This window comes from Bombus flavifrons, chromosome 7 (assembly GCF_040668555.2).
Source record: "Bombus flavifrons isolate JBK064 chromosome 7, iyBomFlav1_principal, whole genome shotgun sequence".
In the NCBI taxonomy this organism is placed as follows: domain Eukaryota; kingdom Metazoa; phylum Arthropoda; class Insecta; order Hymenoptera; family Apidae; genus Bombus; species Bombus flavifrons.
Window position 1 is genome coordinate 16,548,544 of NC_138448.1, and position 27,475 is coordinate 16,576,018.

General features: G+C 39.0%; 2 protein-coding genes across 5 annotated transcripts in view; one reads left to right on the forward strand and one right to left on the reverse strand.

Annotated features, from left to right (window-relative positions):
* Rab3GAP1 (RAB3 GTPase activating protein subunit 1) overlaps positions 1-26,520 on the reverse strand; it is a 36,209-nt gene extending 9,689 nt beyond the window's left edge. Inside the window, exons 1-7 of one of the 4 annotated variants that reach the window (XM_069117465.1) lie at positions 26,453-26,520; positions 25,143-25,289; positions 24,749-25,031; positions 23,205-23,341; positions 22,860-23,073; positions 22,363-22,774; positions 21,685-21,899 (exon numbers count right to left, since the gene is read on the reverse strand). In XM_069117465.1, the coding sequence (XP_068973566.1) occupies positions 21,685-21,899; positions 22,363-22,774; positions 22,860-23,073; positions 23,205-23,341; positions 24,749-25,031; positions 25,143-25,248 (1,367 nt within the window). In that variant the 5' untranslated portion in view covers positions 25,249-25,289; positions 26,453-26,520. Of the gene's footprint in view, positions 1-21,684; positions 21,900-22,362; positions 22,775-22,859; positions 23,074-23,204; positions 23,342-24,748; positions 25,032-25,142; positions 25,507-26,452 lie in introns of those variants that run through there. The other 3 variants (XM_069117464.1, XM_069117462.1, XM_069117463.1) reach the window with 3 other exon arrangements.
* On the forward strand, positions 231-21,567 carry haf (leucine-rich repeat and fibronectin type-III domain-containing protein hattifattener). The gene is made up of 7 exons (XM_069117466.1): positions 231-797; positions 15,900-16,771; positions 17,165-17,480; positions 18,864-19,441; positions 19,595-20,027; positions 20,214-20,390; positions 20,476-21,567. Exons 1-7 carry the CDS (start codon positions 782-784, stop codon positions 20,757-20,759), a joined length of 2,676 nt encoding a protein of 891 aa, XP_068973567.1. The 5' UTR covers positions 231-781; the 3' UTR covers positions 20,760-21,567.
* Positions 26,521-27,475: the final 955 nt, after the last annotated feature.

The window sequence follows — 27,475 nt, forward strand, 5'->3', positions numbered from 1 at the left end:
GTTTTACGTATCCACCTTGTAACGATTCTTCGATCCTGGTTATACATTAGCAGGCATTCGTTAAGCCGTTCCGAATAGAAACGTTAAATAGTCCTTTACTTAACATACGGTGATGCCTAGTGCCCACGAAATATTTTAGGTTGGCCATACCGAGCGTGCCATATATCACTCTGAAAGCGCGCCTACGACCAATCGAATGATCGCGCGAAAAATCAGGACAGTGTTTCGGTAGTTGACGGTCGAAGGATTGATCGAAAATTCGTTTTTCCAAGACCTGTGCACTCTATCCTGCCCTACCTCGACCTGCACTGCTACGGGAGAGAGACGAGCTTCTAGAGGGGGTCGAAGAGCGGCAAATTCTTGCAGTCTAGTCGAAGACCGTGATGCCGATGCTACCGAGCCGAACTTAACGGTTCCCCAGTATCGAACGCGTCGTTGTTCGTGAGTTACGCGCGTTCCTATCGATCTATACGCTCGAACAAGAATTATTCGATTAGTAGGTGATTTACGTCGCGAACTATACACGCGTAACACACGCGCGCTAGTAGAGGTAAAACTGGAAGTATATCACTAGGAATTTTAAAGGTTCGTTTATCTCGTTTCGAGAACAAGGAACAACAGGTGCCGTCAAGGAAGCGCTTCGATGGCTTCTATCTTGTAACACGTACAAAACAGATTTTTGTTTCTACGTGTTGCGTCCCTTTACGTGATTTCTTTAACAACTGGCTACGAATTTCGGCTTCGCCGGAACACGTCATGGGCCAAAACTGGCTATAAACTAATGCTGACAAATATGAGTAAGTAAATCCTATCTGGATTCCTTTTTTTCTTTTTGTATTGGTTTCTTTTTCTTTGAATTATGGGTACCGCGTGTAAATATGTACATATATTGGATAATTATAAAATAGTAATTTTATTTTCTTAGATATACACATATGTAAAACATGTACATAAACATGTGCACATTGCTGTATAAAAGAATGTTCTTATTTATTTTTCATTAGTTTTCCTTTCAATTTATCGTTTCCATTTCTCAAATTTTTCGTAATCGTTACGATCGTTTTCTCCTTAATTTTCGGTAATGTTACGAGTGTCTTTGACGTGAAAGAAATTGTAATCGATTTGGTGTTGTTTCTTTTCCTGTTTCTTTTCCTGTTTCTTTTCATAGGAACTTTGTTAGGAGCGTTTTCGATATTTATAAATTTTTGCTAAATTTTTAATTAATTTTAACCTCTTTGTCACGGTGTATGAAAAAACCTACTTAGTCATCAACATATTATTATCTATTTTCGAGTGTCGACTGTATAGAAAAGTGAATTGAATATTGAATTTTTCAAAGACATTTTGCCCTTGAAATGTAAAATTTTCATCTGGTTTCCATTTTGAGGAATTCTGGATAACGTATACTTTTGTCTTTCTATTTGAAAGTAGTTTTCATAATTATTAATAAATCTCTAGTGATATTAATATTGCAATGACTTTTTCCACAGAATTTAACTCTTGCGCTCAATTATAATCGTACACGGTATAGAGGTATGTTGGTTCCGACGATTTCAAAATACTTAACGGTACATACCATCTTCGTCCAAAATCGTTCTCCCGTCTTTTTTACTAACAGCTTACAGCTGAATTTAATGAATACATTTCGTTAAATTGTTTACTCGTGTAATAACTATTATCCGATCTTTCAAATCTATTATATAAATTAAAAAGAAAAATAGAAGCAAAGAAATAAATAGGATAAATATTAATTAAATTCAAGCTCGTTGAAATTCTATGCACACAACATATGCAAATTCTATTTTGTACAGCAGAAGTAATCGATTATTTTAAATTATCGCTGATTATCGTAGAAATTGAAAAAGGAAATTTAATACGAGTTTGACGACATACTCGTAAGCGTCGTTTAAATTTCATATCGCACGTAACAATAATTCAAAATATGGTAAATTATTTATAATTGTTACATGAAAAGAAATTGAAGTTGAATTTAAATCTCGCTTGAATATATTTTATACTTTTTATATTTGTTGTATAAACGAGAAAATAAAAAGGGTAAAAAATGGAGCGGAAGAAATTGTAAACGTCGAATGAAACGTTGAAAGAACAAACACAAAAATCACACGCAATCGAATTAAAGCCCGTTTCCTATAAACGTGGGTATACCGTTCCCACTATGAGCAAGCGATCGTCATCGTCGTCGTCGTCGTCGTCGTCGTCGTCATTCCCATTGTGTTCGTTATTTAGATATAAGAAAAGATAAGATGAAAATTGACTTGGCATGTGTCTATCCGACAAAAGTTTCCTTCGTGAGATTTCTCGATGGCGTTGCATAGTAGACACAGCTCTTTGCTAGTTTGTCCCTACAGCTTGAACGAGTATAGTTATAGCAACAAGTTTCAAAGGGTGAATGCACCTACGCACACACCTCATGGGTATCGTCTTCGGCGTGTACTGGCCGACCTTGAACCATGTACTACACGAGGCCAATATATACAGTGTGTTTCTCGCGTGTTACACCAACGACGTCCACTTTGATCCGTACGAAATTTCCAATTGACGCGATAATTTTCAAACATTCGAAAAAATATTCCTCGATCAGGTAGAATAAGCTGGATCTAACGTTCTCACGTTTTCACCTTCTCACCTCGGTTTTCCTGATTTTGAAATATGTCCTCAAGGTTTACGTTCTAATGCTTTCTTACGTTGTATATGCGTAGCCGCAGCTCAGCCTTACGTTTCAACTCCACTACCATATATACGTTGTTTAACAATTTGCTCGACAAATTTTTCTTTTATTACAAAGAATCGTTCAATTTTTCGGTAGCAGCACGCGTACTCGTTACATTTTTATCTAACTACGGATGAGAGAAAGATGCGACGTTCTACGTATCTAATAATTAGGCAATTACAAGCTTGTCGTCTCGCCTCGTCTCTTACGACTTTTATATATATCGCTAAATAAATCCGTCCGTAAATGAATCGAACGCGTACTGTTTTGATTTTGATTTTGGTTAAAATCCAACATATAAATCTCATCGATCCGGCAAGGTGTGAAATTTGATTCGATAGACACAAACCGATAATTCGATAAGTTAGGGTACTTGTTTCGCGTTACAAAGCGTTATTGGCCGTGCAACGGCACGGTGTGCCGTCTGGATAATATTGAATAATATCTTTTATATTATATATTATAATAATATCGTTTTGCCGTGTAACGTTAGCGTACGATAGCTATGACGTAAAGAGTAATTTATCAAGTTTATCAAGTTTATCGAGCAACGTTTAGGTACGTTATATGAAAAATAAGCGACTATACTATAAAGTCCGTATACTTTTGAGCTGAAACGTACTTAGCGTACGTAACAACGTAGCCAGGATGGACTTAAAAGATAGACATCTTGGATCTCATCGATTTCAGAATAGCTGCTTCACCCGTGAAAACTTTGTTACCGAGCTCTTTATAACAGAGCCGCCTTCTACGATTCGAGCGGTGTCGTTAGCGAAAATGCGCATAATAAATTCTTTTTTTCTTCTTTGTTTAGCAAAATTACCAATTACTTCGAATGTTGTACAAAAAGAAAATAGCATCCGCAAAAGGTTAAATTACAAACTAAGTTCCATTTACGTTATCGAAAATTATTATATCATGTGTATCAATGGATTGCGTGGATAGACGATAATTAAAAGAGCGTATCGAATAAAATGAAATTAAACGAAGAGAAGTAAGAAGAAATGGAAGAGGTTACTGCCTCGATCCGTGAACAATCGTCTTAGAAAAGAAGAAACCTTGAAAAATGTTACGTCCTGTTCCACATAGTTTTACGTTAAAAATGATTATGGAGACTATGATAATTCCGTCCTATCTGGCAACTATTACGAAGAAATTTCTACGATTTCCTCGTGCAAAGACCAACAAGCGTGGCGGTACTGGCTCGCTTGCCCAGTTGCTTGCTCGCCATGACCATCCAACCGTATTCTTCTCTTGCTTCGATTCTTCTATTTCGTTACTTGCACTTCCTACGTTTCCAATAATCGTGTATAATCCTTATACACGAATAAAAAGCGTTTAATACTTGATTCAAGTATCGGCGAAAGAAGCACCACGATACTTTGGATTTCGAGACAGAAAGTAGAGTAGCTTTTAGAACGGTTGTACGCGTTTTTTTAAAACTAATAAAATTGCTATTAGTAATTTTATTACCATCGATAGCAATGACAAATTATCGCGACACGAATATGTTATTTAATTAAGCGTAACTCAAACGCATTATGTCGGTCGTCGAGACTTCTACCTCGATAGCTTTAACGCGGCAAAAGAAATTTTATCATTACGCGGTAATACGTAATTATCTCTAAAAATCTATCGAGAAAATGTACGACATCGACGTTTTCTTAATAAGATAATCTTAGTTAGATAGATCTTAATCGCGACTAATCCACTCGTCGGAAAATTACTTAAAAGTAACCTTCGCCCGGCATATTTTCAGATTGCGTCCAATTTTTGCCAATACGATCGCGACAATCGTGTCTCGTAACGGTGCTAACGAAATTTTCAAATGTTTTATACGATGTAACGTACGACGTGCGTATTTTCGCCGGTCACTCTGCATAGACCGTTTATTCCTTCGAACTTCAGCCCCTCCACCCCCTCTATCTTGTCCGACTCGTCGGAAATGCTTCGCGAGGAAATACACAATCGACGAGCATAGCGCACGCGGATTCTATACGTATATCGTATATACTCGGTTGAAAGCAATTCCATTCGCGGTTACTCGTAACTGCATCGTGTTGCGTTCGGAGAAAGGCCGCCGGTCTACGCTCTACTCTGCGCGATCGTTCCGTGGTCGAGTTTTTCGCATACTTGGGAAAATCAACCGCAGAAGTGAATGTTAATAAACGAGGGATTTCTCTTTTACGCTGCGAAACCCTGAAACGGGTGAATAAACTAGAATAGCCGACCGTTTCGTCGCTATCGATCGATCGATTCGTCCAGATGATTTTTCAGTTCTCGCGTCTTACCACCAGAGATGTTCCAGTCTATCGAAATACGTTGCCGATCGATAATACCGTGCGATCATACGCGTTACAAAATTTCTCGTCGACATTTTTCTCGCTCTAAGATCGATCCAGGCCGATACCAGAGATTACGTTGCAATTGTATTTGCAAAGAGACGATTCTTTGCTACGGAAATACGTGATAACGATCGTTGGAAGAATGAACAGGTTTAAAAATTGGCAGAAAAAAAACGAAACGAAACGAAACGGAAGCATTTGCCCCCGAAGCTCGTTCCATGTTAGAGACTAATTTCGAAAAAAGTTAAATGAAAAGTAAAAATGGCGTTAGGAACGATCGAAAGGAGGACAACAGCGTCCGATAAAATTGTCGACAAATTGTCAGAGTTAAAAGTTAGTGTACGCGTTAACCCACATCCCAGGAAGGTCGAGGGAAACCGAGTTTGGCGCGAACGTCGCAGCTCTCATTTCCGCAACCGCTTCTTAACTTCCGTCATTGGACTGCTGGCGTAATTGCGAATGGATTTCGTGGCCGTCGATTATCGACGACCGTCGGGTCGATAAAAATTCGCCCATTTACCATTCCTTGACGGGTCGCTATTTCGTTACGTAGATTATACGAAGCTAATAAACGAACTTAAATCGCTCGCATTTTTCTCTGTAATTCTACTTGTCCGAAAAATAGTTCTTCGATTCGGAGAAAATACGCGATTCTTTGAGATCAGTCGATGGTTAAATTGGAAAGGAAAATAATTTAGCGTGCTTTTGGATCTTAATCGTTTTTAATATATTTCCACGCTTATATCAGGTTAATCGATCGATACGAAGTATAATAAACTTTGATTTGTTCCGGTCTAGTAAATACTTGATAGAACGAATTTAACGGTTTTAAAATACTTCGACTTTTCCAGTCTTTGGATTTGTACGTCTCGTGGCGATCGCGCTCGAGAAACCCGTCTCCGATAATCTCCAGAATTTGTATTCTTGTTTTCTTTATTTCAACATTTCTTACCGCGATCGCCTCTTGCCAGTCTCTTTTTAAAGCAAGGCCCGCTAAGCGTTAGAATTTCCACAAAAGTTTGGCAATCGCTGGAATACTCAGTCGCGGCTACCGTCTTCTTCGAATACGTATAATACGCTGCGATACATAGCGATTGATATTAACCTGTCATCGAGTTAGCACCTCTTAAGCAAAATTATCGTTTTTCGAAATCTTAGCAAGATTTAAGAAATCGTCGCGGTATAATCTACTTTTCGCGAATATTTCGTTTAAATGTAACTAGGCGAAAGCTACGTATCGATTCGCGTAAATATCGCTGAATAAAATAAATATCGCGTAATCGCGTTCTTAAAACTTTGCGAAATCTTTGCTAATAAAAGAGCTAATAAAAAACGATAATCATCGGTGATAAGCATCGTTCGATTTCCTGTTCAAAGGAAGAAAGTACAAAGAAAGGTGAAAGTACTATTGTACTTTTGCCAGAATTAAACACATTAATTGATACTTTCACGTAATATTAATTACGGTTTTACGAATCCACTGAAATTCTTAAGTTTCACAAGCTACGGCACGTTGAATTCTTTTTACACGACGGACGATTTTTTTTCTTTAACACGCTTGCTAACACGATCTTTCCTCGCAATTACGTTCTCCGTTTGTTACGATGAAAATTACGTTTCTCCGATTCTACGAAGTTCTTATATTCAAAGAGGACGAAACTCGATTCCATAGAACAAAAGAAAAAAAAAAAAAAAAAAAAGAAAGAGAAGAAAAAAGGGAAACGGTTCTTTTCGGAGCTATCGCGCGTTTATCTTAGGAATACGTGCGATATCTCGTATTCGGGGGGCTGTAGGTGAACTTTAACGACTCACTGCGTACGTATACACGTTCGATACGTAATGCCTTTAACTCTACGATACTCGGTGGCGGAGAAACGCGGCGACGAAGACGCGACAACGGGTGAACGACTCGGCAGAAAGATTCACAGTTACAAAAGCGATTGCTCCACTGGCTGCGACGGTTTTTCGAATCCGGTAATTAGCACGATGACGATCCTACGTTTCCTAGTTATTGTGCCTCCGTTTTTTTTCCCCTATGCGCGTTTCACGTTCGGTCGTCCATTGTACATCGTATTCTCACGACGCGCAATGAAACAAACCGACATCGCGTTGGTAACTCCAACGTAACTCACGACAGATTCCTTCTTCTTTTCCGTAGCGTAGAAAATGTTCCAACTTATCTCCGACCCGATCTTTCGTATCTTTCTTAGGTTTGTCGATAATCCAATTTTACCAAACTATCGTTTATCGAATTATCGATAGTAATTTTATCGGTACAGTTGTTCGGTAATTAATCTACTGGTAGATCGACAAACGATCGCGAAAGTAATTTCACCGTCGTTCGAACAGATTGGTAATCGCCGAATCACCGATGTTCGCGCAAATGCATATTTCGATAGAGCGAGAAACGAAAGGTAAATAAATATTTCTATCGGATCGTAGACACGACGCGTCGTCTTTTATCTTATATTTTCGAGTAACGCGCGTGTTTCGCGTATTTATCGATCGCTCTAGTTCGTCATAGATCGCGCGGAATCGCGTACATCGCAATTTTCAGCGGTCGATTAAACCCAAGACGCAGCAATTTGCATTTCGCGCTAGGATAACTCGTCGATCGAGTTTATCGCGTCGTTATTTGCAACGCGAATGCTACGGTGTTTCCAAGTTGTCGCGTTTAAGCGTTGCCGAGTCTTGTAAATCCAATTTCGCGAAATTCTCTCATCCAGCGATCCTTGGTTCGACGAAACTTTTATCCTAACGTATACGTTATTTTGGTTTTTACACCTACTCGCGTATACGTACTACCACGATATCGTTATTACTATTGTTATTATTATTATTATTATGAATATATATATCATTATAAACGTAGCGTAATACGATAGGAGCACATGGTGCGTCGAAGGGTTAATGTCGTCGCGTTACGCCGTGACAGCGTAACCAATGTGACCGTCGCGTCGCACAGTAACACCGAGTCGATCGCTTTCGATTCCACTACGATTATATCATATCACGACATTTGCACTCGTCGAGAAACTGGACGCGCGTCTCGCGCTTGATTTCTCGAACGAACGACGATGCTCGGTCGGAGACAAGCGGAACCAATGGAACGGCAATCGCGGGAATAGCGCGTTGCGTTACCGGTAATATTCTCCTGTCCGGTTCGTACACGAGCGGCGGCGGCGTCAGAGGGAAACGCGTCTTTTCTCGTCGTTCGATAGTTTCGACTGTGCAATTTCCAATTACGAAACGAACCTTATATCGCGCCTGTGTTACGCGCAACTACGTTACGTTTTGAAATTTTATCCATTTTACGCGTAATTAATTTTATTTACCTTCACCTTCGTTGAGAAAAACTCAATTCCTTCCGCGCAAATACATACTCGATAATACTCGCACCGATTTGTCGGTGCGAACGAATACCGAAGAGAAATTTTGCGAGAAAGCGTGTTTTCAGTTTGTCGGACTACGCCAGTCGGATACGCGAAATTCGATAGGCGTAACGTAGACTCTCGCGACTCGATTTTCAAATCGCACGGTACAAAGATTTAAGGAAGGGCAACGTTGCGAAAGACGATAGCATCGGGGATCGAGCTGGCATCGATATCGAACGATACCGAGGTGTCTCTGTCTCACACCCGAGAAAACTCTTGCTTCGCCGTAACGCGTTTGCTCGCGAGATGGAGCGGTTAACAGTACTTGCACGGTTTGTTTCGCATACTGTTCCAACTGGTAGCACGAACCGTTACAAGAGTATGGAAAGTCCGGCGATTCGCCAAGAAAAGTACTTCGTACACACGGTTCGCCATATAAAATCCGACAATATTCACCTCTTAATATCGTTCTTTAGTGGTTTTAAGGGAAATTTCGTCGGATCAAGATTTTATTTGGTATTTATATTTGATATTTTTGCAGATGGTAAAATTTAATCACGCTAATTGTATCGGTATCGTTAAACTTAGCATCGATCATTTTCGTATTTCATTTCGTACAGATTCCACCGTATTTAGAACGACTTTAGAACGTCGTCGACGTAACGGAAGTTACAACGGAAATTACAACGGAAGTGCGATGACGCTACAAGTTACAAGATATTCGACGCAAGCGCGAATTTCGCAAAAATCACAAAAATATCAATCGAGCCGGCTGTTCTAAGATGGCACCGTTCTATGTCGAAGCGAAACATCAAACTGTTTCGTATAACTGGTACGACGTAGATACTAATTTTCCACGGTATATGTTCGAATACTTCGGCGAGTCACTGTATCCAGCTTCCGCTTCGTATCGCAACGGGAAACTAATCGAGCAGCGTAAAACACGTTTTTCCCGAGAAAAATCTGGCCTGAAAAGTCGTGGCCGGCGATACCTTTTCACGTATCAAGCGTAAATTGCTTTGCGACTCGCAAACTCAACGACGAGTACGAAATCTAGAAAAATGCAAGAGACGCGCGCGCCGATTCCTAGCTGCAATCCGTAGGAACGAGATGAAACGAACGAGGAGAGCGATGGAAAAATAACGCGAGTACGCGTGCCTATTTCGGTGTTTGAAAAAACGTAAAACAATACCGTGAGAAAAGGCTATTTACGCGCGATAAACATCGACACTGGGTCGACCCGCGGTTAACAGCAACGTCGCGTATCGACGTTCCAAAGCGCGCTCTATCTTGCATAAATCTTCGTTAATAACGCGCCGGTGGATATATTTCGCTCGTAGGAGCAAAACGGAACACCGAAAGAGAACGAAAGTGAAAGGCGCGAATTCCGTAGGCAACTACGTGCCAACTAAACACGTGTCTCCTATATTTCTCCATATATCAGCGGATGAACGAAACAACGAGGCATTTTGCACGCAGCGTAAACGCGTAACCGTAAATCGCGCGCAATTTCCGCGAAAACCTCCAACTCCGTGTGGTTCTCCGATCTCGTCGAGGTCGGAAAACGTACCTAGAGAGCTGGAAGAATTCGCCACTGCACCGTCGTGCGAAGAAAACCTTTTGCGCGATCCGGCTAAAAATTTCACGAATCCCGTGCCATCGTCGCCCGCCGATCACCAAAAGTCGTTATTCGTTCCGCGTACTTGAAAACGATCGAGATAAGCGTCGAGGTCGGATACAGGAGTTTATTTGTAAAATTTCCTATGGCTTTCGGAAAATTGTCGCGGCTTGTCGGACGATAATTTCTTCGTTGTTGGATCGTTCGAGACGAAAGGTCAGCCGGTCGAGTACGTCGCTGGAATGCCAGCGCTCGTCCTACCGAATGATCTCGGACGCGCGTATTCGCAAACACCACGCGACAAAGAATAACTTTCACCCGATCGTTGTTTTCGACGTTTAGAAAGAACAAAATCGCCCAACTGCCTCGATTTGCCTGACGTTTCCCTATATCCTGTTGCGCGCACAGATATCGAATACTCGCGCGATTCTCCGATTCGTTTCCTCCTTTCTTTCGACAATTTGTCGCTTTTGCGGCTATCGATCCTTTTTATTCTTATTTCCCCTGCTTCCAGACGATATATACTTTTTTTTTTTGTTAGAGACGCGGTCGCCTTCGACCTTGTTATCGAGCAGAACGCGTCGATCCGTCAACGTCGATCCAGCCCAAGCTACCATCCACCGATACGTTTCTTCTACGTTTATTATTAAAAAACGATCGTCATCCTAAACGAATCGACGATCCTAACTTTTTCGCTCGACGTCTTCTCTCGCTATTTTCGCGATACTTTACATAGCCGAGCGACGATCCTATGCGTAGAAAAAAGTTGTTCGAAATGTCGACCTTGATAACACATTTCAAGGTGTATCCTATCGTATACCGTCATCTACGTCGTAGTAACAAGCAAATCGAATCAAATTTAACAAATATACGTGTACGCGCGTAAATTCTAAATCGCGCGTGATATCGGAAAACGTCGGTATTTTTCTGAAAAGTATAAATTCTATCCGACGATAATAACGGCGAGGTTTCTCTGTCAAGGCAGCAACTATCGTAATAACTATTCCGAGTTAGGTTCTGTCACAGTCTGATAACTAGACGTATTACGCGTGTCGGGCAACGCGATAATTGATACGCGAAATATTACGCTTTACCGGTAAAATTTTATACCTCGTCGAATGAATTTTCAAAGGATGGAAAGTCCGAATTTTCCAAAGTAGTACGATATCGTTATCGTGTCGGTTGCGTATGATTTGCATGCTCCTAAGAATCGAGTAACTGGTCGAATCCACGGCAACGTTTCCTTCGCTCGACAAGCCTCGATCGTACGTCGGACTTTTAAGTCCCGATCGGTATCATCGGGTCGTTGCTATCGATGGTTGTAACAGTTTTCGCGAGTATTTACGAGTAATCGGTAGAAGTATTTCTTTCAATTACGCAACCTAATCCAAATCTAATTCCACCTGTCGTGGCCATTTACGGTCCAAAGACACCGTCGCAGTTAACCAGGCTTCACCATATCTTGTTCGAAAGAAAATAACATTTTTATTTTAGAAGTAACGTGGAAAAAGTAACTTTATTTCTTTATTTTCTTTCTTCTCTCTCTCTCCCTTTTTTTTTTTCGAATAATTTCTCATTCGCGCGATCTTGTTAAAAACGAGGTACGCCGTTCGAACACGGTAACCAACGATCTGACGTAAGAGGTCATTTTATTCGAACGAAGCAACTTCTACTCGACCATCGATAAACCCAGATTCGATGAATTTTCGTAACGTAACCACGCTTGCTCTCGAAATTGTTCTCGCTTCGAACGTTTCCGCACGCGGGAGAGAAATTGTCCACCCTGTGGCAAACCTATAACCAAACATATACTAGTCGAATAACGCGGAATAACAACAGCCTCGTAGTTAAGACTCAACGCCTACCAAATCTCTCCAATCAAAGGAAATATTTTCCTTCGATCGCGTTCGTTCCACGCGTTTATCGCCGATAATTCGCAATTACCGCTGCAACACCGATGTAGACGGATTTAGCGAATCGTCTTAACGAATCGTTCGTGACAACGGCTGTTACTAATTACCAAGGGAAATTGGCCAAGCGATAGACGATCGCGATAATGCTGTAATATGGTATTAGCGAGTGGTACGCGCTCCTGTGCTCCCATTAACAAGTATTCCGAGATGCAACGCCGTGACGAGTACGTTAATTAATTAGGTATTCCGATCTGTTCTTATTCCGTTTCCCTGAACCCGTAATAAGACTCGAACCGTTGACTCCGCTCTAGAAATTCGACCATCTCGCCTACCGAACAACTTCCGGCATCTTTTAACTCTACATTACGCCGCTTATTAGTCTTATTAAGCTTTGTGCTACCTACCGCTAGACCATGCGAGTTTTCAGTATGACGACTCTACCCCGCGCTTCCAACGTCCACGAGGTTACCCTACGTATTTACCTGTTTTTCCAGCAAAATTTTGCCCAACGCACCACTAAATATTTCCATAAATACGCGCTGTTTATCCTTACGTACCAACGTACCACTGTTTCTAATATCGCGTGTAACTGTTCGTAATGTCAGCAGTAACAAACAGCAGCAAACGATCGAAATCGAACAAAGGTCTCGTCTTTCGCGATTTCAAGATCCATTAGAATTTCTTCGCTGGAAATAATTTTGTTTCTCGAGGATTTTATACTATTTTTCAGTTCCTATTTAAACGAAACTCGTCTGATCGAAGATCCACGCCCTGGACTTTATACGGAAAGAAAGATTCCTACGTACGTGTACGCGTACGCGTTATTAAAATTGAACTCGATCGACGAGTTATCCAGGTAACTTAAATCGCCTTTCGTAATTTACGGTACGCGATCTGTTTTAATCGAGAAATCGACTATCCGGGCTTTGTGAAACCAAATTACGCGCATATTACGGTAACGTCGTGTTCCATTTTACGAATATCCTCGAAACGTATAAATTAAACGGAGGAAAGTATAGGTAAAATTTAGTTCTCAGCGGTAGATACGAAATTACCGAAGCGTAGAAAAACGCGACAACCCAGTTGAGCAGGTGATTACGATTCTCCTTTTACCGTGCAGTTAACATCTATCCTATTATTTTAATTGAGAAACGATTCGGATTCGCCTTGCAATTTATACGATTCCGATTAATTTCCATTTCTAAATTATAGAAAATTTAATTTCCATAAAGAAATCGACTCTCTCGGATCAAACTATCTACCCTCGTTGTTTTCGGTGTCAATCTAACGTTTTCAAGCGCGAAGCAAACGGTATAAACGACGAAAGAAACGGGGAAATAACTTTTTTTTGTCCTTTTCTATCCTTCGGAAGAAGTCGGAAAAACGTCGGTGAGATCGTAACGAACGGAGGAAAATTTGAAAAAATTTGAAAAGATCGGCTCTAAAAAAGAAAATTAAACGCTTTCTCGATTATGCTATCTTCGCGATTTTCCTAGAGTTTGTAACGATACAACGATATATCGTGATAGATGCCGGATAGATATAGTTTAAAAGTAAATAGTACGTTCTTTCGTTAAGCGACTAACCAACGATTCGTTGTCACGATTGTTACAATTTTTCGAAAATACTTCGTATCGTTGCGTCCGTTAGGTCCGTTCGACTTACTCGTCGATCTTATCGGATCGTAGACCGAGGGAAATAAAGTCCCTTTCTACCAGCCACTCTGCACTTTCCAATATCTCTGGAAAGAACGTCCGAACAATTCTACCGATCGCAACCTTGATCTTATAGAACGTTCTGCTGAGCAACTATGGCTATTCTCTTTGCTGTTACATACGTACGTACTACTATCGCGGGCGGGGGGGGGGGGGAGAGAGAGACAAGTCGCAAAAGAAACGCGTACCAAGTTTTCTCGTAACTTTTTCCGCGTTTACGGAAAAAGTTCGAATCGGTTGGAAGCGAAACGCTTAAAAGTTTCACCGACTTTGGCTACGATATCAACGCGACAAACGATGAAAACGTTTCTGGTTAGCGACAGTACCTTAAGCGACGATAAGTACGATAAGCGACAAACACGATCCACTACCAAATGCAAACACTTTCGCGAAACGTGCCAAACGTACGCTAACTTTCGTATACGTTTGCAGAATCGTTGAAAATATCGTCGACGTTGTCGCGAAAATACTCGCACGCTCTGTCTGAACGTAGGAAAATTCGAATAGAAAGAGCGGTAGGCCGACGATCTCGATAGGAATTCGTACACCGTTGGTCGACTGGCATCGATAGAACCCATATCGGCGCGAGGACGCACGTTTACTCCGGCCATTGACTCGTAACGGGTTCGGTCTATGGACCCTGGTTTGTCGCGGTTCGTTTAGGCCGCGCAACTTTGGTCCGCTCGTACGTTATGGTTCTCGATAACCGTTGTATCCCAGTCCTACGTTCCACCTATATATCGGCCGTTCCTCCTTTCCGCGTCTACAGACCCGTATTCGGTCGAACGAGAACGTACGATCGACGAAAAATCGAACGAAACGACCACGTTTTATCCGTCGACCGACTCTATACCGGACGTCTCGGCGAGTGGACGATTCCGCGTGGGAGGATAAAGCGAAAAAACATAGGATGACCAAATGTTTTCGTAGCGCGTTTCCTTCTCCGTAGAATCGAATTTCAAAGCGATCTCGGCAGCCGACTATCCTATACGCGAAAATACGTGGAAAACGTGGAAAACGTGGAACAAGAGTTTTACTCTTACTACGCTGAAAAATATACGCGGAATAATAAACCCCTTGTCGATTATTCGCCGCTGCCCAATCCCAAATCAGCCCGGTTCTACTTTTAAGCTTACAAGTGTACGTAAACCTTGTTCTACTTTTTCCACGTTGTTTCGATCGCTGTATTTCGAGTAGACGTAACGACCCGTTCCAAAGTCGGCGAGCTCGCGCGGCGCGAGTTTCGAAATTGCGCACGCACCTTGCTCGCTGGTAGCCACGGGATCGTGCGTTTATAAATCCTCATCGAGTTCGATATCCAAGTTCGTTTCGTGAGCTTCGAACGCTACTCGTTCGACTTTCCAACGATAAGAATCTAATACGATATCATCTTCGTAACTTGCCACAAATTCCATTTCTCCTTCGTGACGCTTAGTCGCGTTATTATTATCAGGGACAAAAAGTAACAGCCGTTTGTAAAATTTTTACGAAAAACTAAAAACAGAGTCGATTAATTTAATTTTTGCTTAAATACGAGACAACGATCGTCGAAATTTCGAACAAACGCCAGCAGAAATGCCAACGTTTAACCATTATAAACGACCAAACAAACATTTCTCGATCGCCGACACGCGACTTAGTTATTGCACGGAAATCCATCCGTATTCGATCTCGGTAACGTTTCTTTATCTTCCAAACTACTCGAAGATGGTTCGAATCTCGCGCGTACTCCGGCCTATCGCTACGCGTACGACTTTCTCGGACGAATTTACCCCCTCGAAAGGAAAAACGAGTAATCGTTTCAGGCAACCGTTCGAAATTGCGATATATGGAAGACGCGGGAATATATTCGACCGACCGCCAGTTACTACCGAACGTCGACTAGTCGCATCAGATTTGGCGAATCGTAGTTCGACCTTGTAGGATTTGGAGATGGAAAATCGCGATAGAGAGCAACGATAAAATCGAGCGCGATTACATACGAGAATCGATTACGAGCCCCCGAATTAAACGCGATAATTAAGGTTCGTTCGTTAAGGATTACGCGTATTCCACTAAAAAAAAAAAAAAAAAAAAAAAAAAATTCAAATTCGTTCCGTACGCCTCTCTGTTGTCGTTGATACGTCTTTCGGAATAATGTTGGTATATTTGTCGGAGAAAAAGAAAGAAAAATCAAGTCTGACGAGAGTGGCGATATTTTCAGATATACATCGAACGGTGTTGCTGCTACTCGAAAGCATAATCGCAATCGTGGCAGCAACCTCCAGCTGTCCATGGGCGCAACACGTAGTCGATCTCGAGAGTTCCTGCATTTGCGACTACAACCTGGCCAGAGAACTTTCGGTACAATGTGACATCGTCGATTACGAGCAACTCCTATCCGCTATGCGGCGTCACGTTTCCAAAACCACCATAGATCTGTTCTACATCAACAACAGCACCATAGGAATCTTGAGGAACGATTCGTTCTCATCCGTGAAAATCAACAACATGCAATTGTCTGGCTGCCAAATTAAAAGTATCGAGGCGCACGCGTTTAGGGGCCAGGAAAGCTGTTTGAAGAGCATCAATCTGAAAGACAACGAATTGACCGAGATTCCCAGTGAGACGCTGAAAACTCTAAAGAATCTCACGGTACTGGACCTTTCGATGAATAAAATTACGAGGGTGAACGACGATACCTTCGCGGGATTAAAGTTAGTTACGTTGAAACTTTCCGACAACGAAGTTACTTTGGCGCCTGGATCGTTTCGAGGATTGGAGAGGTCGTTGAAAAATTTGAATTTGAAGGGAACCAGGCAGAAGAAGGTTCCCGAAGCGCTCAGAGGTTTGAGGACGCTGGCGTTTCTCGACTTGTCGCAGAATAGTATCAGAGAGTTGCCTGGCTCCGCTGGTATCAGAGCTTTCGAGGGATTGGATTCGTTGACCGGTCTGAATCTCGAGAGGAACTTGATACAAAATATCGGATCCGATACGTTTCACGGTATCAAGAATACTTTGAGCTCGTTGAGCTTGTTGAATAATCTTATTCCCGACTTTCCCACGGCTGCCATCAACAGCGTTCAAGACCTAAGGGTGAGTTTCGACGAGGGTCGACCGAGATGAAATTTGCGAAATTTCAATTCGCCCCGATAGTTTCCAGTTTTCGTAACGTTCGCGCGTTGATATTACGCAGACGGCAATCGCTTATTTAACTCGATCGTTTACGATTCAAACGTAACGAAGAGCGAAATAAGAAAGCGTAAAGCGAAACTCGGACGTTTATAGTTCGACGTTAACGATAATCTCGATGGAATAAATCGATTTTTCTATAGTTCTCCGCAAACTACAAACTCCCTCTTCTCTCTACAAGTAGAACGACATTTTCTCCGTCTATACGCTTTAAACGTAATAAGCGATAAATAATAACGTAAAGTAGATAGAACAATTCGAATTTCTTACGATTTTTCGATCTCTGTCCCGATCCAGGTGCTGGATATAGGATTCAATCTAATAACGGAGTTGCCGATAAACGCGTTTCAAAAGAATCCGTCGATAACTTTGCTAGCGATCGATGGAAATCCTTTGTCAACCGTTCCAGAGGAAGCCCTAGCTCGACTGAACGGAACGCTTCGAGGTCTGAGTTTAGGAGGCCGATTTCTGGTCTGCGATTGCAGATTACGGTGGATCGTCGACTGGATAAAAACCAGAGACTTGCAAGTCACTAGTCGGGAACGCAAGCCGCAATTCTGCGGAAGTCCGCAAAACTTGCAAGATAAAAGTTTTTACAACATCGACACAGCAGGTGATATACGATTAATTAACGGTTAACGATCGTTAGCGGTAGAACGTTAGTGGTAGCAGATGAGCGAAAAAGTTGCTGTTTTATGTCGTGTAACGCCGTAAAATGCCGTAAAATGCCGTATATCCGCCGTTAACCCTTTGCACTCCGAATTTTATTTTGAATTTCGTTACCAACAGCTCCCAACGCTTTCAAGCGTTCTATTTGAAATTTACCTTAACTAAAAAATAAGACAATTCAAATAAATAGACGAAGAAACAAATTCACTTAAATATCAGTTTCACTCACGCTATTGTTGTATTTTGTAATTTTCAAGTGCACGATATACCTTGAAACAATTTCCAGCATGCGATCTTGGTTTTCTTTCGCACGTTTCACAAAAAAAGGTGGGACTGAAAGAATGTCGGACTCGACGAAGCAGCTCCTCGGATAAAAACTGCTGTCGAGTCATACCCGACATGAAAGTGCAAAGGGTTAAAGGAACCGATACTGTAATTCGAAATAAAGAGATCCGTCAAAAGTTTCCAACGTGACGAAGAAAATATACTCTTTGCCTTCGCTTTTATGAATGGAACGCGCGACGACAGGTGATTCTACATCCTCGGATCGGTGCACATCCACGTGCAACGATAGACGCTATTTTCCCTGCGTCTGGATCCGATATACACGTGTTCCGTGTATAAGCGCTAATGGGACTTTAACGATCTCCCGAGAGAGAACGATCTACTCGCGATTTGCGTAACTCCATATTTCGCGCTCTTCTTCCTTCCGATCGGCACTGTACGATGAAACAGAAAAAAAAAAAAAAATTTCGCCTTGAAAATCATGCTCCAGGTCAATTTTGTGGTTCGCCTTTTTAACGGATCTCCACCGATCCGAACGCGTAGAATCACCTTTCAAAGCCATGACGAATAACGTGAAAAACGAGACATACAAAATCATGCAATTTGTATGAAAAAATACGCTTCAAAAATATGCTAACCATAACGGTATTCCGATTATAAGAAATGTTTGTATCTTTATCTTATTTTTGTTATTATTTTACCTAACCATATATATATATCGATATATCGTTATATCGTATCTCGTTTGTTTTCTTATAGATTGGAATTTTTTTCCACGGTGACCAAGCTCGTAGTCAATATCGTAATTCCATAAAAACGACGATATAAATAATATTTTTTATACCATTTTATAGTGTACTATAACGTACCACGTATATCGTTTGTAATATGAAATATTATGATAAAAACATTTCTTGCAAAGAGCGACATATATACGCTTTTACCGTGAGGAGATATCTGGATGATCGGTTTTAGTTTTAGCCGAGACGTCCCCCGTGTACTCTATCCAATTATTATTATTATTATTTTTTTTTTTTCACAGAAATGACCTGCGAAAGAACTCCAGAGATAATCGGAATCGGAACGGTAGAAAGCGTGGACACGAGAGAACCTACAGGATCCGCTATAGTAGCCAACGGTTACAATCCAACTACTCGATCATCGATTAACCTACCTACTACTACTGCAACAACTACAACCGTATCAACGACAGCGCTTGTATCTTCCACAACGGAATTCCAAAAAACCGAGACATCATTTTCCACTACGCCAAGAACCATCACCAACAGGCCGACCGTTGCACGAACAGGAAACGTGGTGATAACGAGGACCACACCATCCCCGCCAAAACAAATTCAGGATCAATTGCAGCAACATCAACCAAGACCACCGTTGGTACTTGGTTCGCCACTTTATAAATCAAAATTCACCGACAAGGATATTATCGTCAAGGACGTACTCCGACAAGACAACGCGGTGATTATATACTGGGACACGGAAGCGACGAATATTTTAGGTTTCAAAGTAATTTATAGATTGTTTGGCGACAGTAGTTTCAAGCAGGCACCGCCTTTGGAGGCCAGTGAACGTGAATTCAAAATCAAGAACGTTCCTTCACAGGTAAAATTATTTTCACTAGCTTCCAGATTTATTCCTGTAATTTAAAGAGGTTGCCGCGAACGTTGCTTCCACGTTTCCTCCTTGTGTAAGATTTGTAATAATAAATTATAGCTCGCCACTCTTAAAGTTATCTATATACGTTTTATTTCGCAGGAATGTATCGTAGTGTGCGTAGTATCGTTGGAAGAAACAAACATCACTCCTGCAAACGTGCCCTACAATCAATGCAAGGAGGTAAGAACGGAAAACTCGCCTACGTCCAACATGGATAAAATTACTATCGCTGCGAGTGCAGCCATATGCGCCACTATAGTGGTAGCGGTAATAATATTTATTGTTGCGAATCGGCGAAGGGCCAGAAAACTTCATACTCTTCACAGTATTGATCAGACAAAAATGGGAGGACCCATTACTGGTTTACCTGTGAATTGTTGTTCCAACGTTGGTCCGACACCCAGCCCTGGTGGGCCGTTGTCATCAATGGCGACACTCAGTGCTTATAATGCTCAAAAAGAATGGGATCAAGTATCTGCATACAGTAACAGAAGCATACCAAGGCCAAGGATATTCCCCGTTGATCGACAAGGTACAAGAGAACAGAAAAAGAGAAAGAAGAAAGTTTCAAGAATATAAATATTAAAGGAACTTGTATATAGAATACTGGAATACTAGATATATATAATATAGAATACCATCGTAGAAGAAAGATATTCAATTTGTTATACAAATTTATATATATATATATATATATTTTAGAACAGTCTGTTTCTAGGTTCGATAACTAGAGCTTCTTGCATCGACGATGTCAGATCACAGACAGGACATTACAGCGGAAAAGTATCAACTCGTTCCGTAGTTGACGGACAATCTCAGCACAGCTTCTCTAACACATCGACGAGATACTTTGCAAACAACACTTTGACTTCCAATCTCGCTAACACAAGATCAGGTTAGAGTTTCCTGACCAAACTTATCCGATACGTAAAACAAACAAACATCTGCCGCTTCTTAATGTAATATTTCATTTTGTCCAGAGTTGAGACAATCTCGACAATCTTTGACCGCAGCTTCTGACAGAATATCGCGAACGAATTTTTCACCCAGTCACATGCCACCTCATTCTTCGTCTAGAAGGCAAAGGCCAAGATCGTGTAACCGAACATTGGAGCAAAACCCACCAAGACCAGGTAGCAGATACAGCATAGCCGATTCAACGCACACCCTTAATAATTACGAAGAGAACAATTGGACCGATCATGATATGGACATATACATGGCACGTAATCCAACTACGAGGACTGGTCTTATGCCTCTCTGATTCCACACATTGTATGTGCGCGGTTCTGCTCAAACGTGTTCAGTGACATTCTTTTTCTTCAGACCGCTTGAACTGCTCTCGCTCACGTAGTTGTAATATATAACGTGACGTTTCAAAAGGTTCAGAGATTTATAGATAGAATAGCGTTGACATAGTATCAATGTTAAGATAAAGACCTGAGATGTATGTTATTACAAAAATTACTGTGTAATAGATGTATTAACATAGTAACATGGAGGATACGTTACAAACGTGTAGCTTTAAGAAAGTTGATGTTAAGAAATTGCTTGAAACTGCACAGTTAAAAATATATATACGTGCTATGTGTGCTCGAACAAAACGTTCAATTTCAAACGGTTTTAGCACACGATCTCTCAACAACAACAACAACAACAACAACAAAAACATAGCACTAAGTGATGAATAAGTCAAGTTTATCGCGTACGTGGTGGATGTGTTTTTATCCAAAGACTGTATTATAAATCAACGTCTGTCAAATTCTGTATTATGTTTAATGTCTTGTGCTTGTTGACGCATGTTTATAAGAAACGTACTGATATTAAAGTATTTCTTAACATATGATACGTTCTGATAATGAGAGATTTTGCTATTGATAAATATAGAGCAATTTTGTATATTTCTACGTACCGATAATTTTATATTTCAGTATTAGAATAAAATCGAAACTGAATACACATACGATACGATGTTTATGTGTATTACTCTGATATATTTTGTAAAATTAATGCGTACTAATAAATTCTAAATATTAATAGATTAACGGAAACGGCGATATAATTTCTCATTTCTCGATTTTATCACATTGCATAAAACTGCCAGTTCGCAATTTCCTTTTACGATAAGGATCCACGCATTTTATTTTTTTTACGGTGCAATTTTGATTAATAAAACGTGCGGTACTTACCCAGATATAAGAATGCTCCTTTCCCATCGAAATCTGATTTCTTGTACAAACTCGTACCATAATTGTGCCAAGGCTGTCGCTCCACCGAGATAATGCGTACAATGTGCTGCAACAATTGCGAGACGCCACACTAAGCTGTCCATTGCACATGTTTTTACACCTTTCCACTGATCTTCATCTATGTTACATGTGGTTAAGTCACCGTACGGAGTTTTCTATAATATTAATTCATTCTATTACTTTACGGCAACTATACCTGCTTTTACAACAAATAATCAAAACGCAATAGCTTTAGGGTTAACGATCACAAAACTACAGCGAGGTTCGCTCATGATCGCCTAACCGAAGTAAAGTAACGTATCTTTGTAAGATTTCATGAAGCGAAGGAAATTATTATGTCACCTTAATATCGGCATTATATACTACGTTAAGAGTAAATGAGACAAAGAAAGGCTAAAAGATAACTTAACAGATTGTAATCAAACGTTACAAACGCTACAATTTTTCAAACAAGTCCATCTTTTCTAAGTATTATAAAACTGAATCTACAATTTTATTGTACCGACTGATTTGATTGTAAATATTTGATCGTAAATAGTCAATTTAAAAAATGCTTTAGCATCAGAAAAATCTGATCGGTTATCTTAAAATTATCGTATTAAAAGAAAAATTACTTACAGTGTTTTCTTCCGCGTCAGGGAAAAGAAAATAGAGTATTGACAATAATATTTCTTCCGGTATTGGCCCTTCTACGTTTTTATTCTTCTTGTTCGTGGTTGCTTTACTAACAACCGTTGAAATTGTCGGTATCTTAGATTCCGTTAATATGTTAAAAACTGAACTCAATGCTTGATCTTCTTGTTGAGAATAAGTTACAGCATCCCCCAGCAACTCCACTATAGTTTTTTGATTATTACATTGATATAAAAAATCAGTTAGGTATTCTCCGAGTAAACAGGCTGGTGAAGAATCCATCTTTACTTGCACAGACCATTCAGGGGCAGACTGTGGTTCTAAATCTGTGAAACCTTCGCTATCAACTACGACGTTCTCCGACATTTCAGGCCACGTAGTGTACAAATGAAGTTCTCTGCAACAATTCGACCAAACAAATTCTTCATCTCGTAAAGTTAATTATCTTAGTTACTTTTCTGTATATAACACAAAAGTCTTACGCAATTGGATCATACGTTGCTCCAAATGGAAGTTTTCCAAGTTCAGCTACGCCCAATGTTTCACCTTGCATGAAATCAAAATCTGGCGGTTCTTGAGTCCACGTACTATTGGTCCAGTCTTTCAATAAATACGAAAACCTTACAGATGTCATCACTGGGTCGAGCCTTGTTCCGCAGCCTTCTCCAACTTTCTGTTTAAATAACGCAAGTAGGCCTGAAAATAACATGTACAAAAAAACTATTACCCATAGGTATACTAAAGATAAATATAGTTCCAATTGCACAATTGCATAACTGATAGATACAATTACTTTTATACTTTTGTCTTAAGAACTGTATTCATACCAGTTAGGTATTTGCAGTGCGAAGGAACTTTTTTCAAGTGTACCATATCGAAGTGAGTGCAAATTCCTTTCCCAATGCTAGTTCCAAGATACATTTTCTGCCATGGTTCCTGGACTTGTACTAATGTAGGTATATCACTAAAAATAAGTATATCGTTAAACTTACAAACATTTTATTTAAATAGCGACACATAAGCAGAGTTGGGGAAAAAGAGATCAAAGCTACTCTTTGTAATTTGAAATGTACAGAACGAATAAAAAGTGCATGTTGCGATCGTGATAAATGGATTCGACATGACATTGAAGACAATATGATTCGATATTATTAGTTTCTCACAATGGATTAGTTGGTTGATTAAGAAAAATATTAGGCTGTTTATAACGAAAAATCATTAATTCAAGAAATATTTCAATAATTTCTATTTCATCTATTGAATGACATTGGGCGCGTTTCTTTTTATAAAGTGACAGAGAATTTGAAATGGATTTGGCCGTACTGTTTCATGCATGGTTTTACTGAAAAATTTGTAGAATGAAAAATACGATAATGAAAATAATGAACATTCCCTAGACTAATAGTTTCCTGGCATAAATAACTTTATACTTCTTTTTCGCGTAGAATAACAAAATGTATCAACTAATCCATTGGCAAATATATGATTACATTTATGGAAATGTAGTTGACCTCCGTGCGACATCCATCTGCTAAGAAAATTAACAAAATCAAACCATGTTTCCTTCGACGGTATCCAATTTTTGCCTGCTTACTTTCGTCTGATTACATTCGTTACAATATTCAGAAGATGCAGTAAATACCTATCTAGGTCCCACCTCCTTTCTTGTATTCATCGAAATACGAATTTATATAAAAATCCACAGACAAGTTACAACAGATAACTTTTGGTTTCTGTACACAACGACCAATCCATATACAATGGCAATTCTTGTTTTTCATTATAATGTGTTAATATATTGCAAATGTGTACAGATATCCCTGGCATAGCATGATATTCTTACAACACGGTTTCGGTCTAACATGGTTCGAGAATTAAACTAACGTAAATAAAATTAACATACAATACTTTAAATTAATTATTGATTGTTGTAGTAAACTTATAGTAAAAGTATATATACTTTCGTTAACTATTGGAACCTAACCACCATTTTTGCATTAATTCTTTGTTTCGTATAACACAGTTACGCATGACATGGCATTTTTTTTGGGAACCTAACTACCATGTTAAACAGAGTATACCTGTATTACAAAAGTGACACGACTCGAATAAGTTTTTCAAAAAAAGCGAGAAACTATTTGGAAGCGTATAAAGCAGTAGTTATGGATTAAACATACCGTAACATTGGCAAAGAGAACAGACTCTAAGGAACAATGACGGTACGTTATTTGTGTAATTTTCTATTTTCAGCTTTCGTAAGATCCCGCTTTGATCATTTTGACATTGTAACGCAGAATTGAATTATTTTGTATTACGTCACTCTTGAAATACACGCGTCACATAATCCCAAGAAAACAGCTTTTCTAATTACCAATTAGCATTGGTCGCTGCAATTGCTAGAGAACTAAGTAAAATCCTAATCTTGGTCTCATCCATCACAGAATCTCTTTTAGTGGACTGTAAAACAAGAAATTCTCTAATACCATAATAGCAAGCTATTTCCAAGTGATTCCCATCGATTCTAGCAAAATCGTTTGATGCATTTAACGCATCCTTGTGACATTGTACTTTTTCTTCTTCGCTTTCCTCCAAAAGATTATCTGTATTTTCATCGTCTAATTTTAACTTGTAATGCTTCAATGTAAATTCCGCATCTGTAATAACGTAAAAACATCCGGTTGCATCGGTTAAACAAAAAGAAAGTACACGTACATTGAATATTACTTATTTTAATCTTGATGAAGTAATTTTATATATGAACAAACCAGCAAAATGAAGCTTTTCGAAATTTTCTTCCCATGCACAGTTGACAAAGTTTCCAGATTTTAAACAAGGACCAATTTTTGTATTTGGTAATTTCCATTCGTGCATAATTTCTTCCAATCTCGCGATAAACACTTCCCATTCAGAAGCTGTTGTAAAATCATGATGATAAAAGTCTTCGATTTCAATGTTGTTCATTTTTTAAAATACTACTGTAGATTAAAAAACGTTATTTATTAACGAACCGCTGAGTCCGCTTCAGGTTAAATGTTTGACGTTTGTTCGTTATCAATTGAGCTGCAGACTGTTATGAAATAAGGTATAGAGCGCGCAACGATGCTTTTCCGAATACCAACAGAGTCAAATGCATCCCAATTGCTTCGAAAAAATAGACATACATAAACATACGAATAAGTAAAACTATAAAAACACATATAATTAATTACACACATATAATTAATATACACACACGCTGCTAAAAAATTAAACTTTAATGTTGTGCAATGCACATGGAAATTGTTTATTATATTTCTATAAATTTAATCTGAATTAATGAAAATAGACGAATAAAATAGACATCGTTAAAAATCAATGATTCAACGAAAGAAAAAAGAATCACATGAATACAATTGTGTACAATTTGGCAAAATAAATTATACAATTTTTAAAATGCGCTGTACTTTACCGTATTCCATATTTTCATTTTATGTTGTATACACATATTTCACGTCATATCGAAAATGAATTCGTACAAGTTTTGGATGTACGCAAATTAATAATATCATTTTCAATGAATTTACTCGACTTATTTACAATTTATTTAAATGTAACAATATATACATACATTGGCAATATCAATTTGTTTTTCATCCTGGATAGTCAAATAATTAGTACATCAGTCAATAACGTGATATTATAATATTTCGCTAAAAGCTTTGGGTAAATATTCAGAAAAAGAGAGGCATCTCCGATTTCGATAATTTCTTAATATGTTGTCAAGATTATCGTCCAGAGTAGCAGTATCGTGAAAGTTTCAGTCGGGGATCGCCGTTTTAAAAGTAATCAGAAAGTTGTTATCAAGGAAAGTTTGCGGTGAAATCATCTTATATTTTGATAAAGTAGTGTGAATCCCTCCGCTGCACAATCACCCAGAAAAAACTCTAACCTGACCTAATGCAAATCTAATCTCTAAGTTAATCAGAAATGATGTATTCTGTCAAGATGAGCATTCTGAAAAACTTATTAATGTACATGTTACCGCCGTTCGACTTTAACGTCCGAGATATTTGCAAAAAACTTTTGTTAGACGTACCTTATGAATATTAAATAATTGTGGAGTAAATTCTGCCATAGGCGGTCCCCTAGTGGCGATCACATTCCTATGATATAGCTTAACCTACACAATAAAAGAGAAAAATTAATGGGTTATAAATCGTGTAAAATTTATATTCGTCTGGCAAGGGACGTCCGTCAACGCTAGAACGTAGAAATACATACCATATCGAAAGCACTGTATTACGAATAGCATATAATATATCTAAAACTTGTATATATTAATTTATAATATAATATTAATTAAAAAATTCATGTGATTATCGAATTATGATAATATAATATACTATGTTACAATATTATCAAATTCAAACTGCCGATATAATATTAGTTTGCTGCTCTGATCGTATCTCATACTATGTTTTGCCGTTTGTAATTTAATTCACTTGATATACAGTCTACTAGCATCGACACAAGAGATAACGTCTCTCAATTCGCAGTAGCAATTCGAGCTAGTATTATCATTATCTGCATGTCCACATGTATATATTATATGTTCATATTTATAAACTTTCTGCCTTATATTTCCCTTACAAAATAAAAAATATACAATATATGGTATATATTATATCCCTATATAGAAGAATGTATTAAATTCTACGAATATTCGTATGTATTACATTAACAGTATTTATATAGATAAACATCTTTTTATATCTTTTGTGACTTATGTATCTTAACGTTTTTAGTATAACTGGATAAAGATATACGTATTTTCAATTTCGACTATCTTTCACATACATATTTTGTTGTTATAGATATCGACGATAGATCGATGGTATATTCTCAAAGTATCACAATATCACAGCATCCTAAAGTAATATTTATAATATGTCGAGGTATTTCAAAGAGTCTATCTTGAAATTATACAAGGAGCAGTATCTAAAATACTGCGATATAGTACAAACTTAAGAGTTTAGGAATACTGAAATTGGCAATCTTTATTTATCTGAAAGTTAAGATTTATCTTACAATTTGTACATTTGTAATAAAATATGTCGAT

What these genes read in the sequence shown, in the direction of transcription:
- haf (XM_069117466.1), top strand. An exon ending in ACAGCGTTCAAGACCTAAGG is followed by an intron (nt 16,772 to 17,164) that starts GTGAGTTTCGAC and finishes GTCCCGATCCAG; the next exon opens with GTGCTGGATATAGGATTCAA. An exon ending in ATTCCCCGTTGATCGACAAG is followed by an intron (nt 20,028 to 20,213) that starts GTACAAGAGAAC and finishes GTCTGTTTCTAG; the next exon opens with GTTCGATAACTAGAGCTTCT.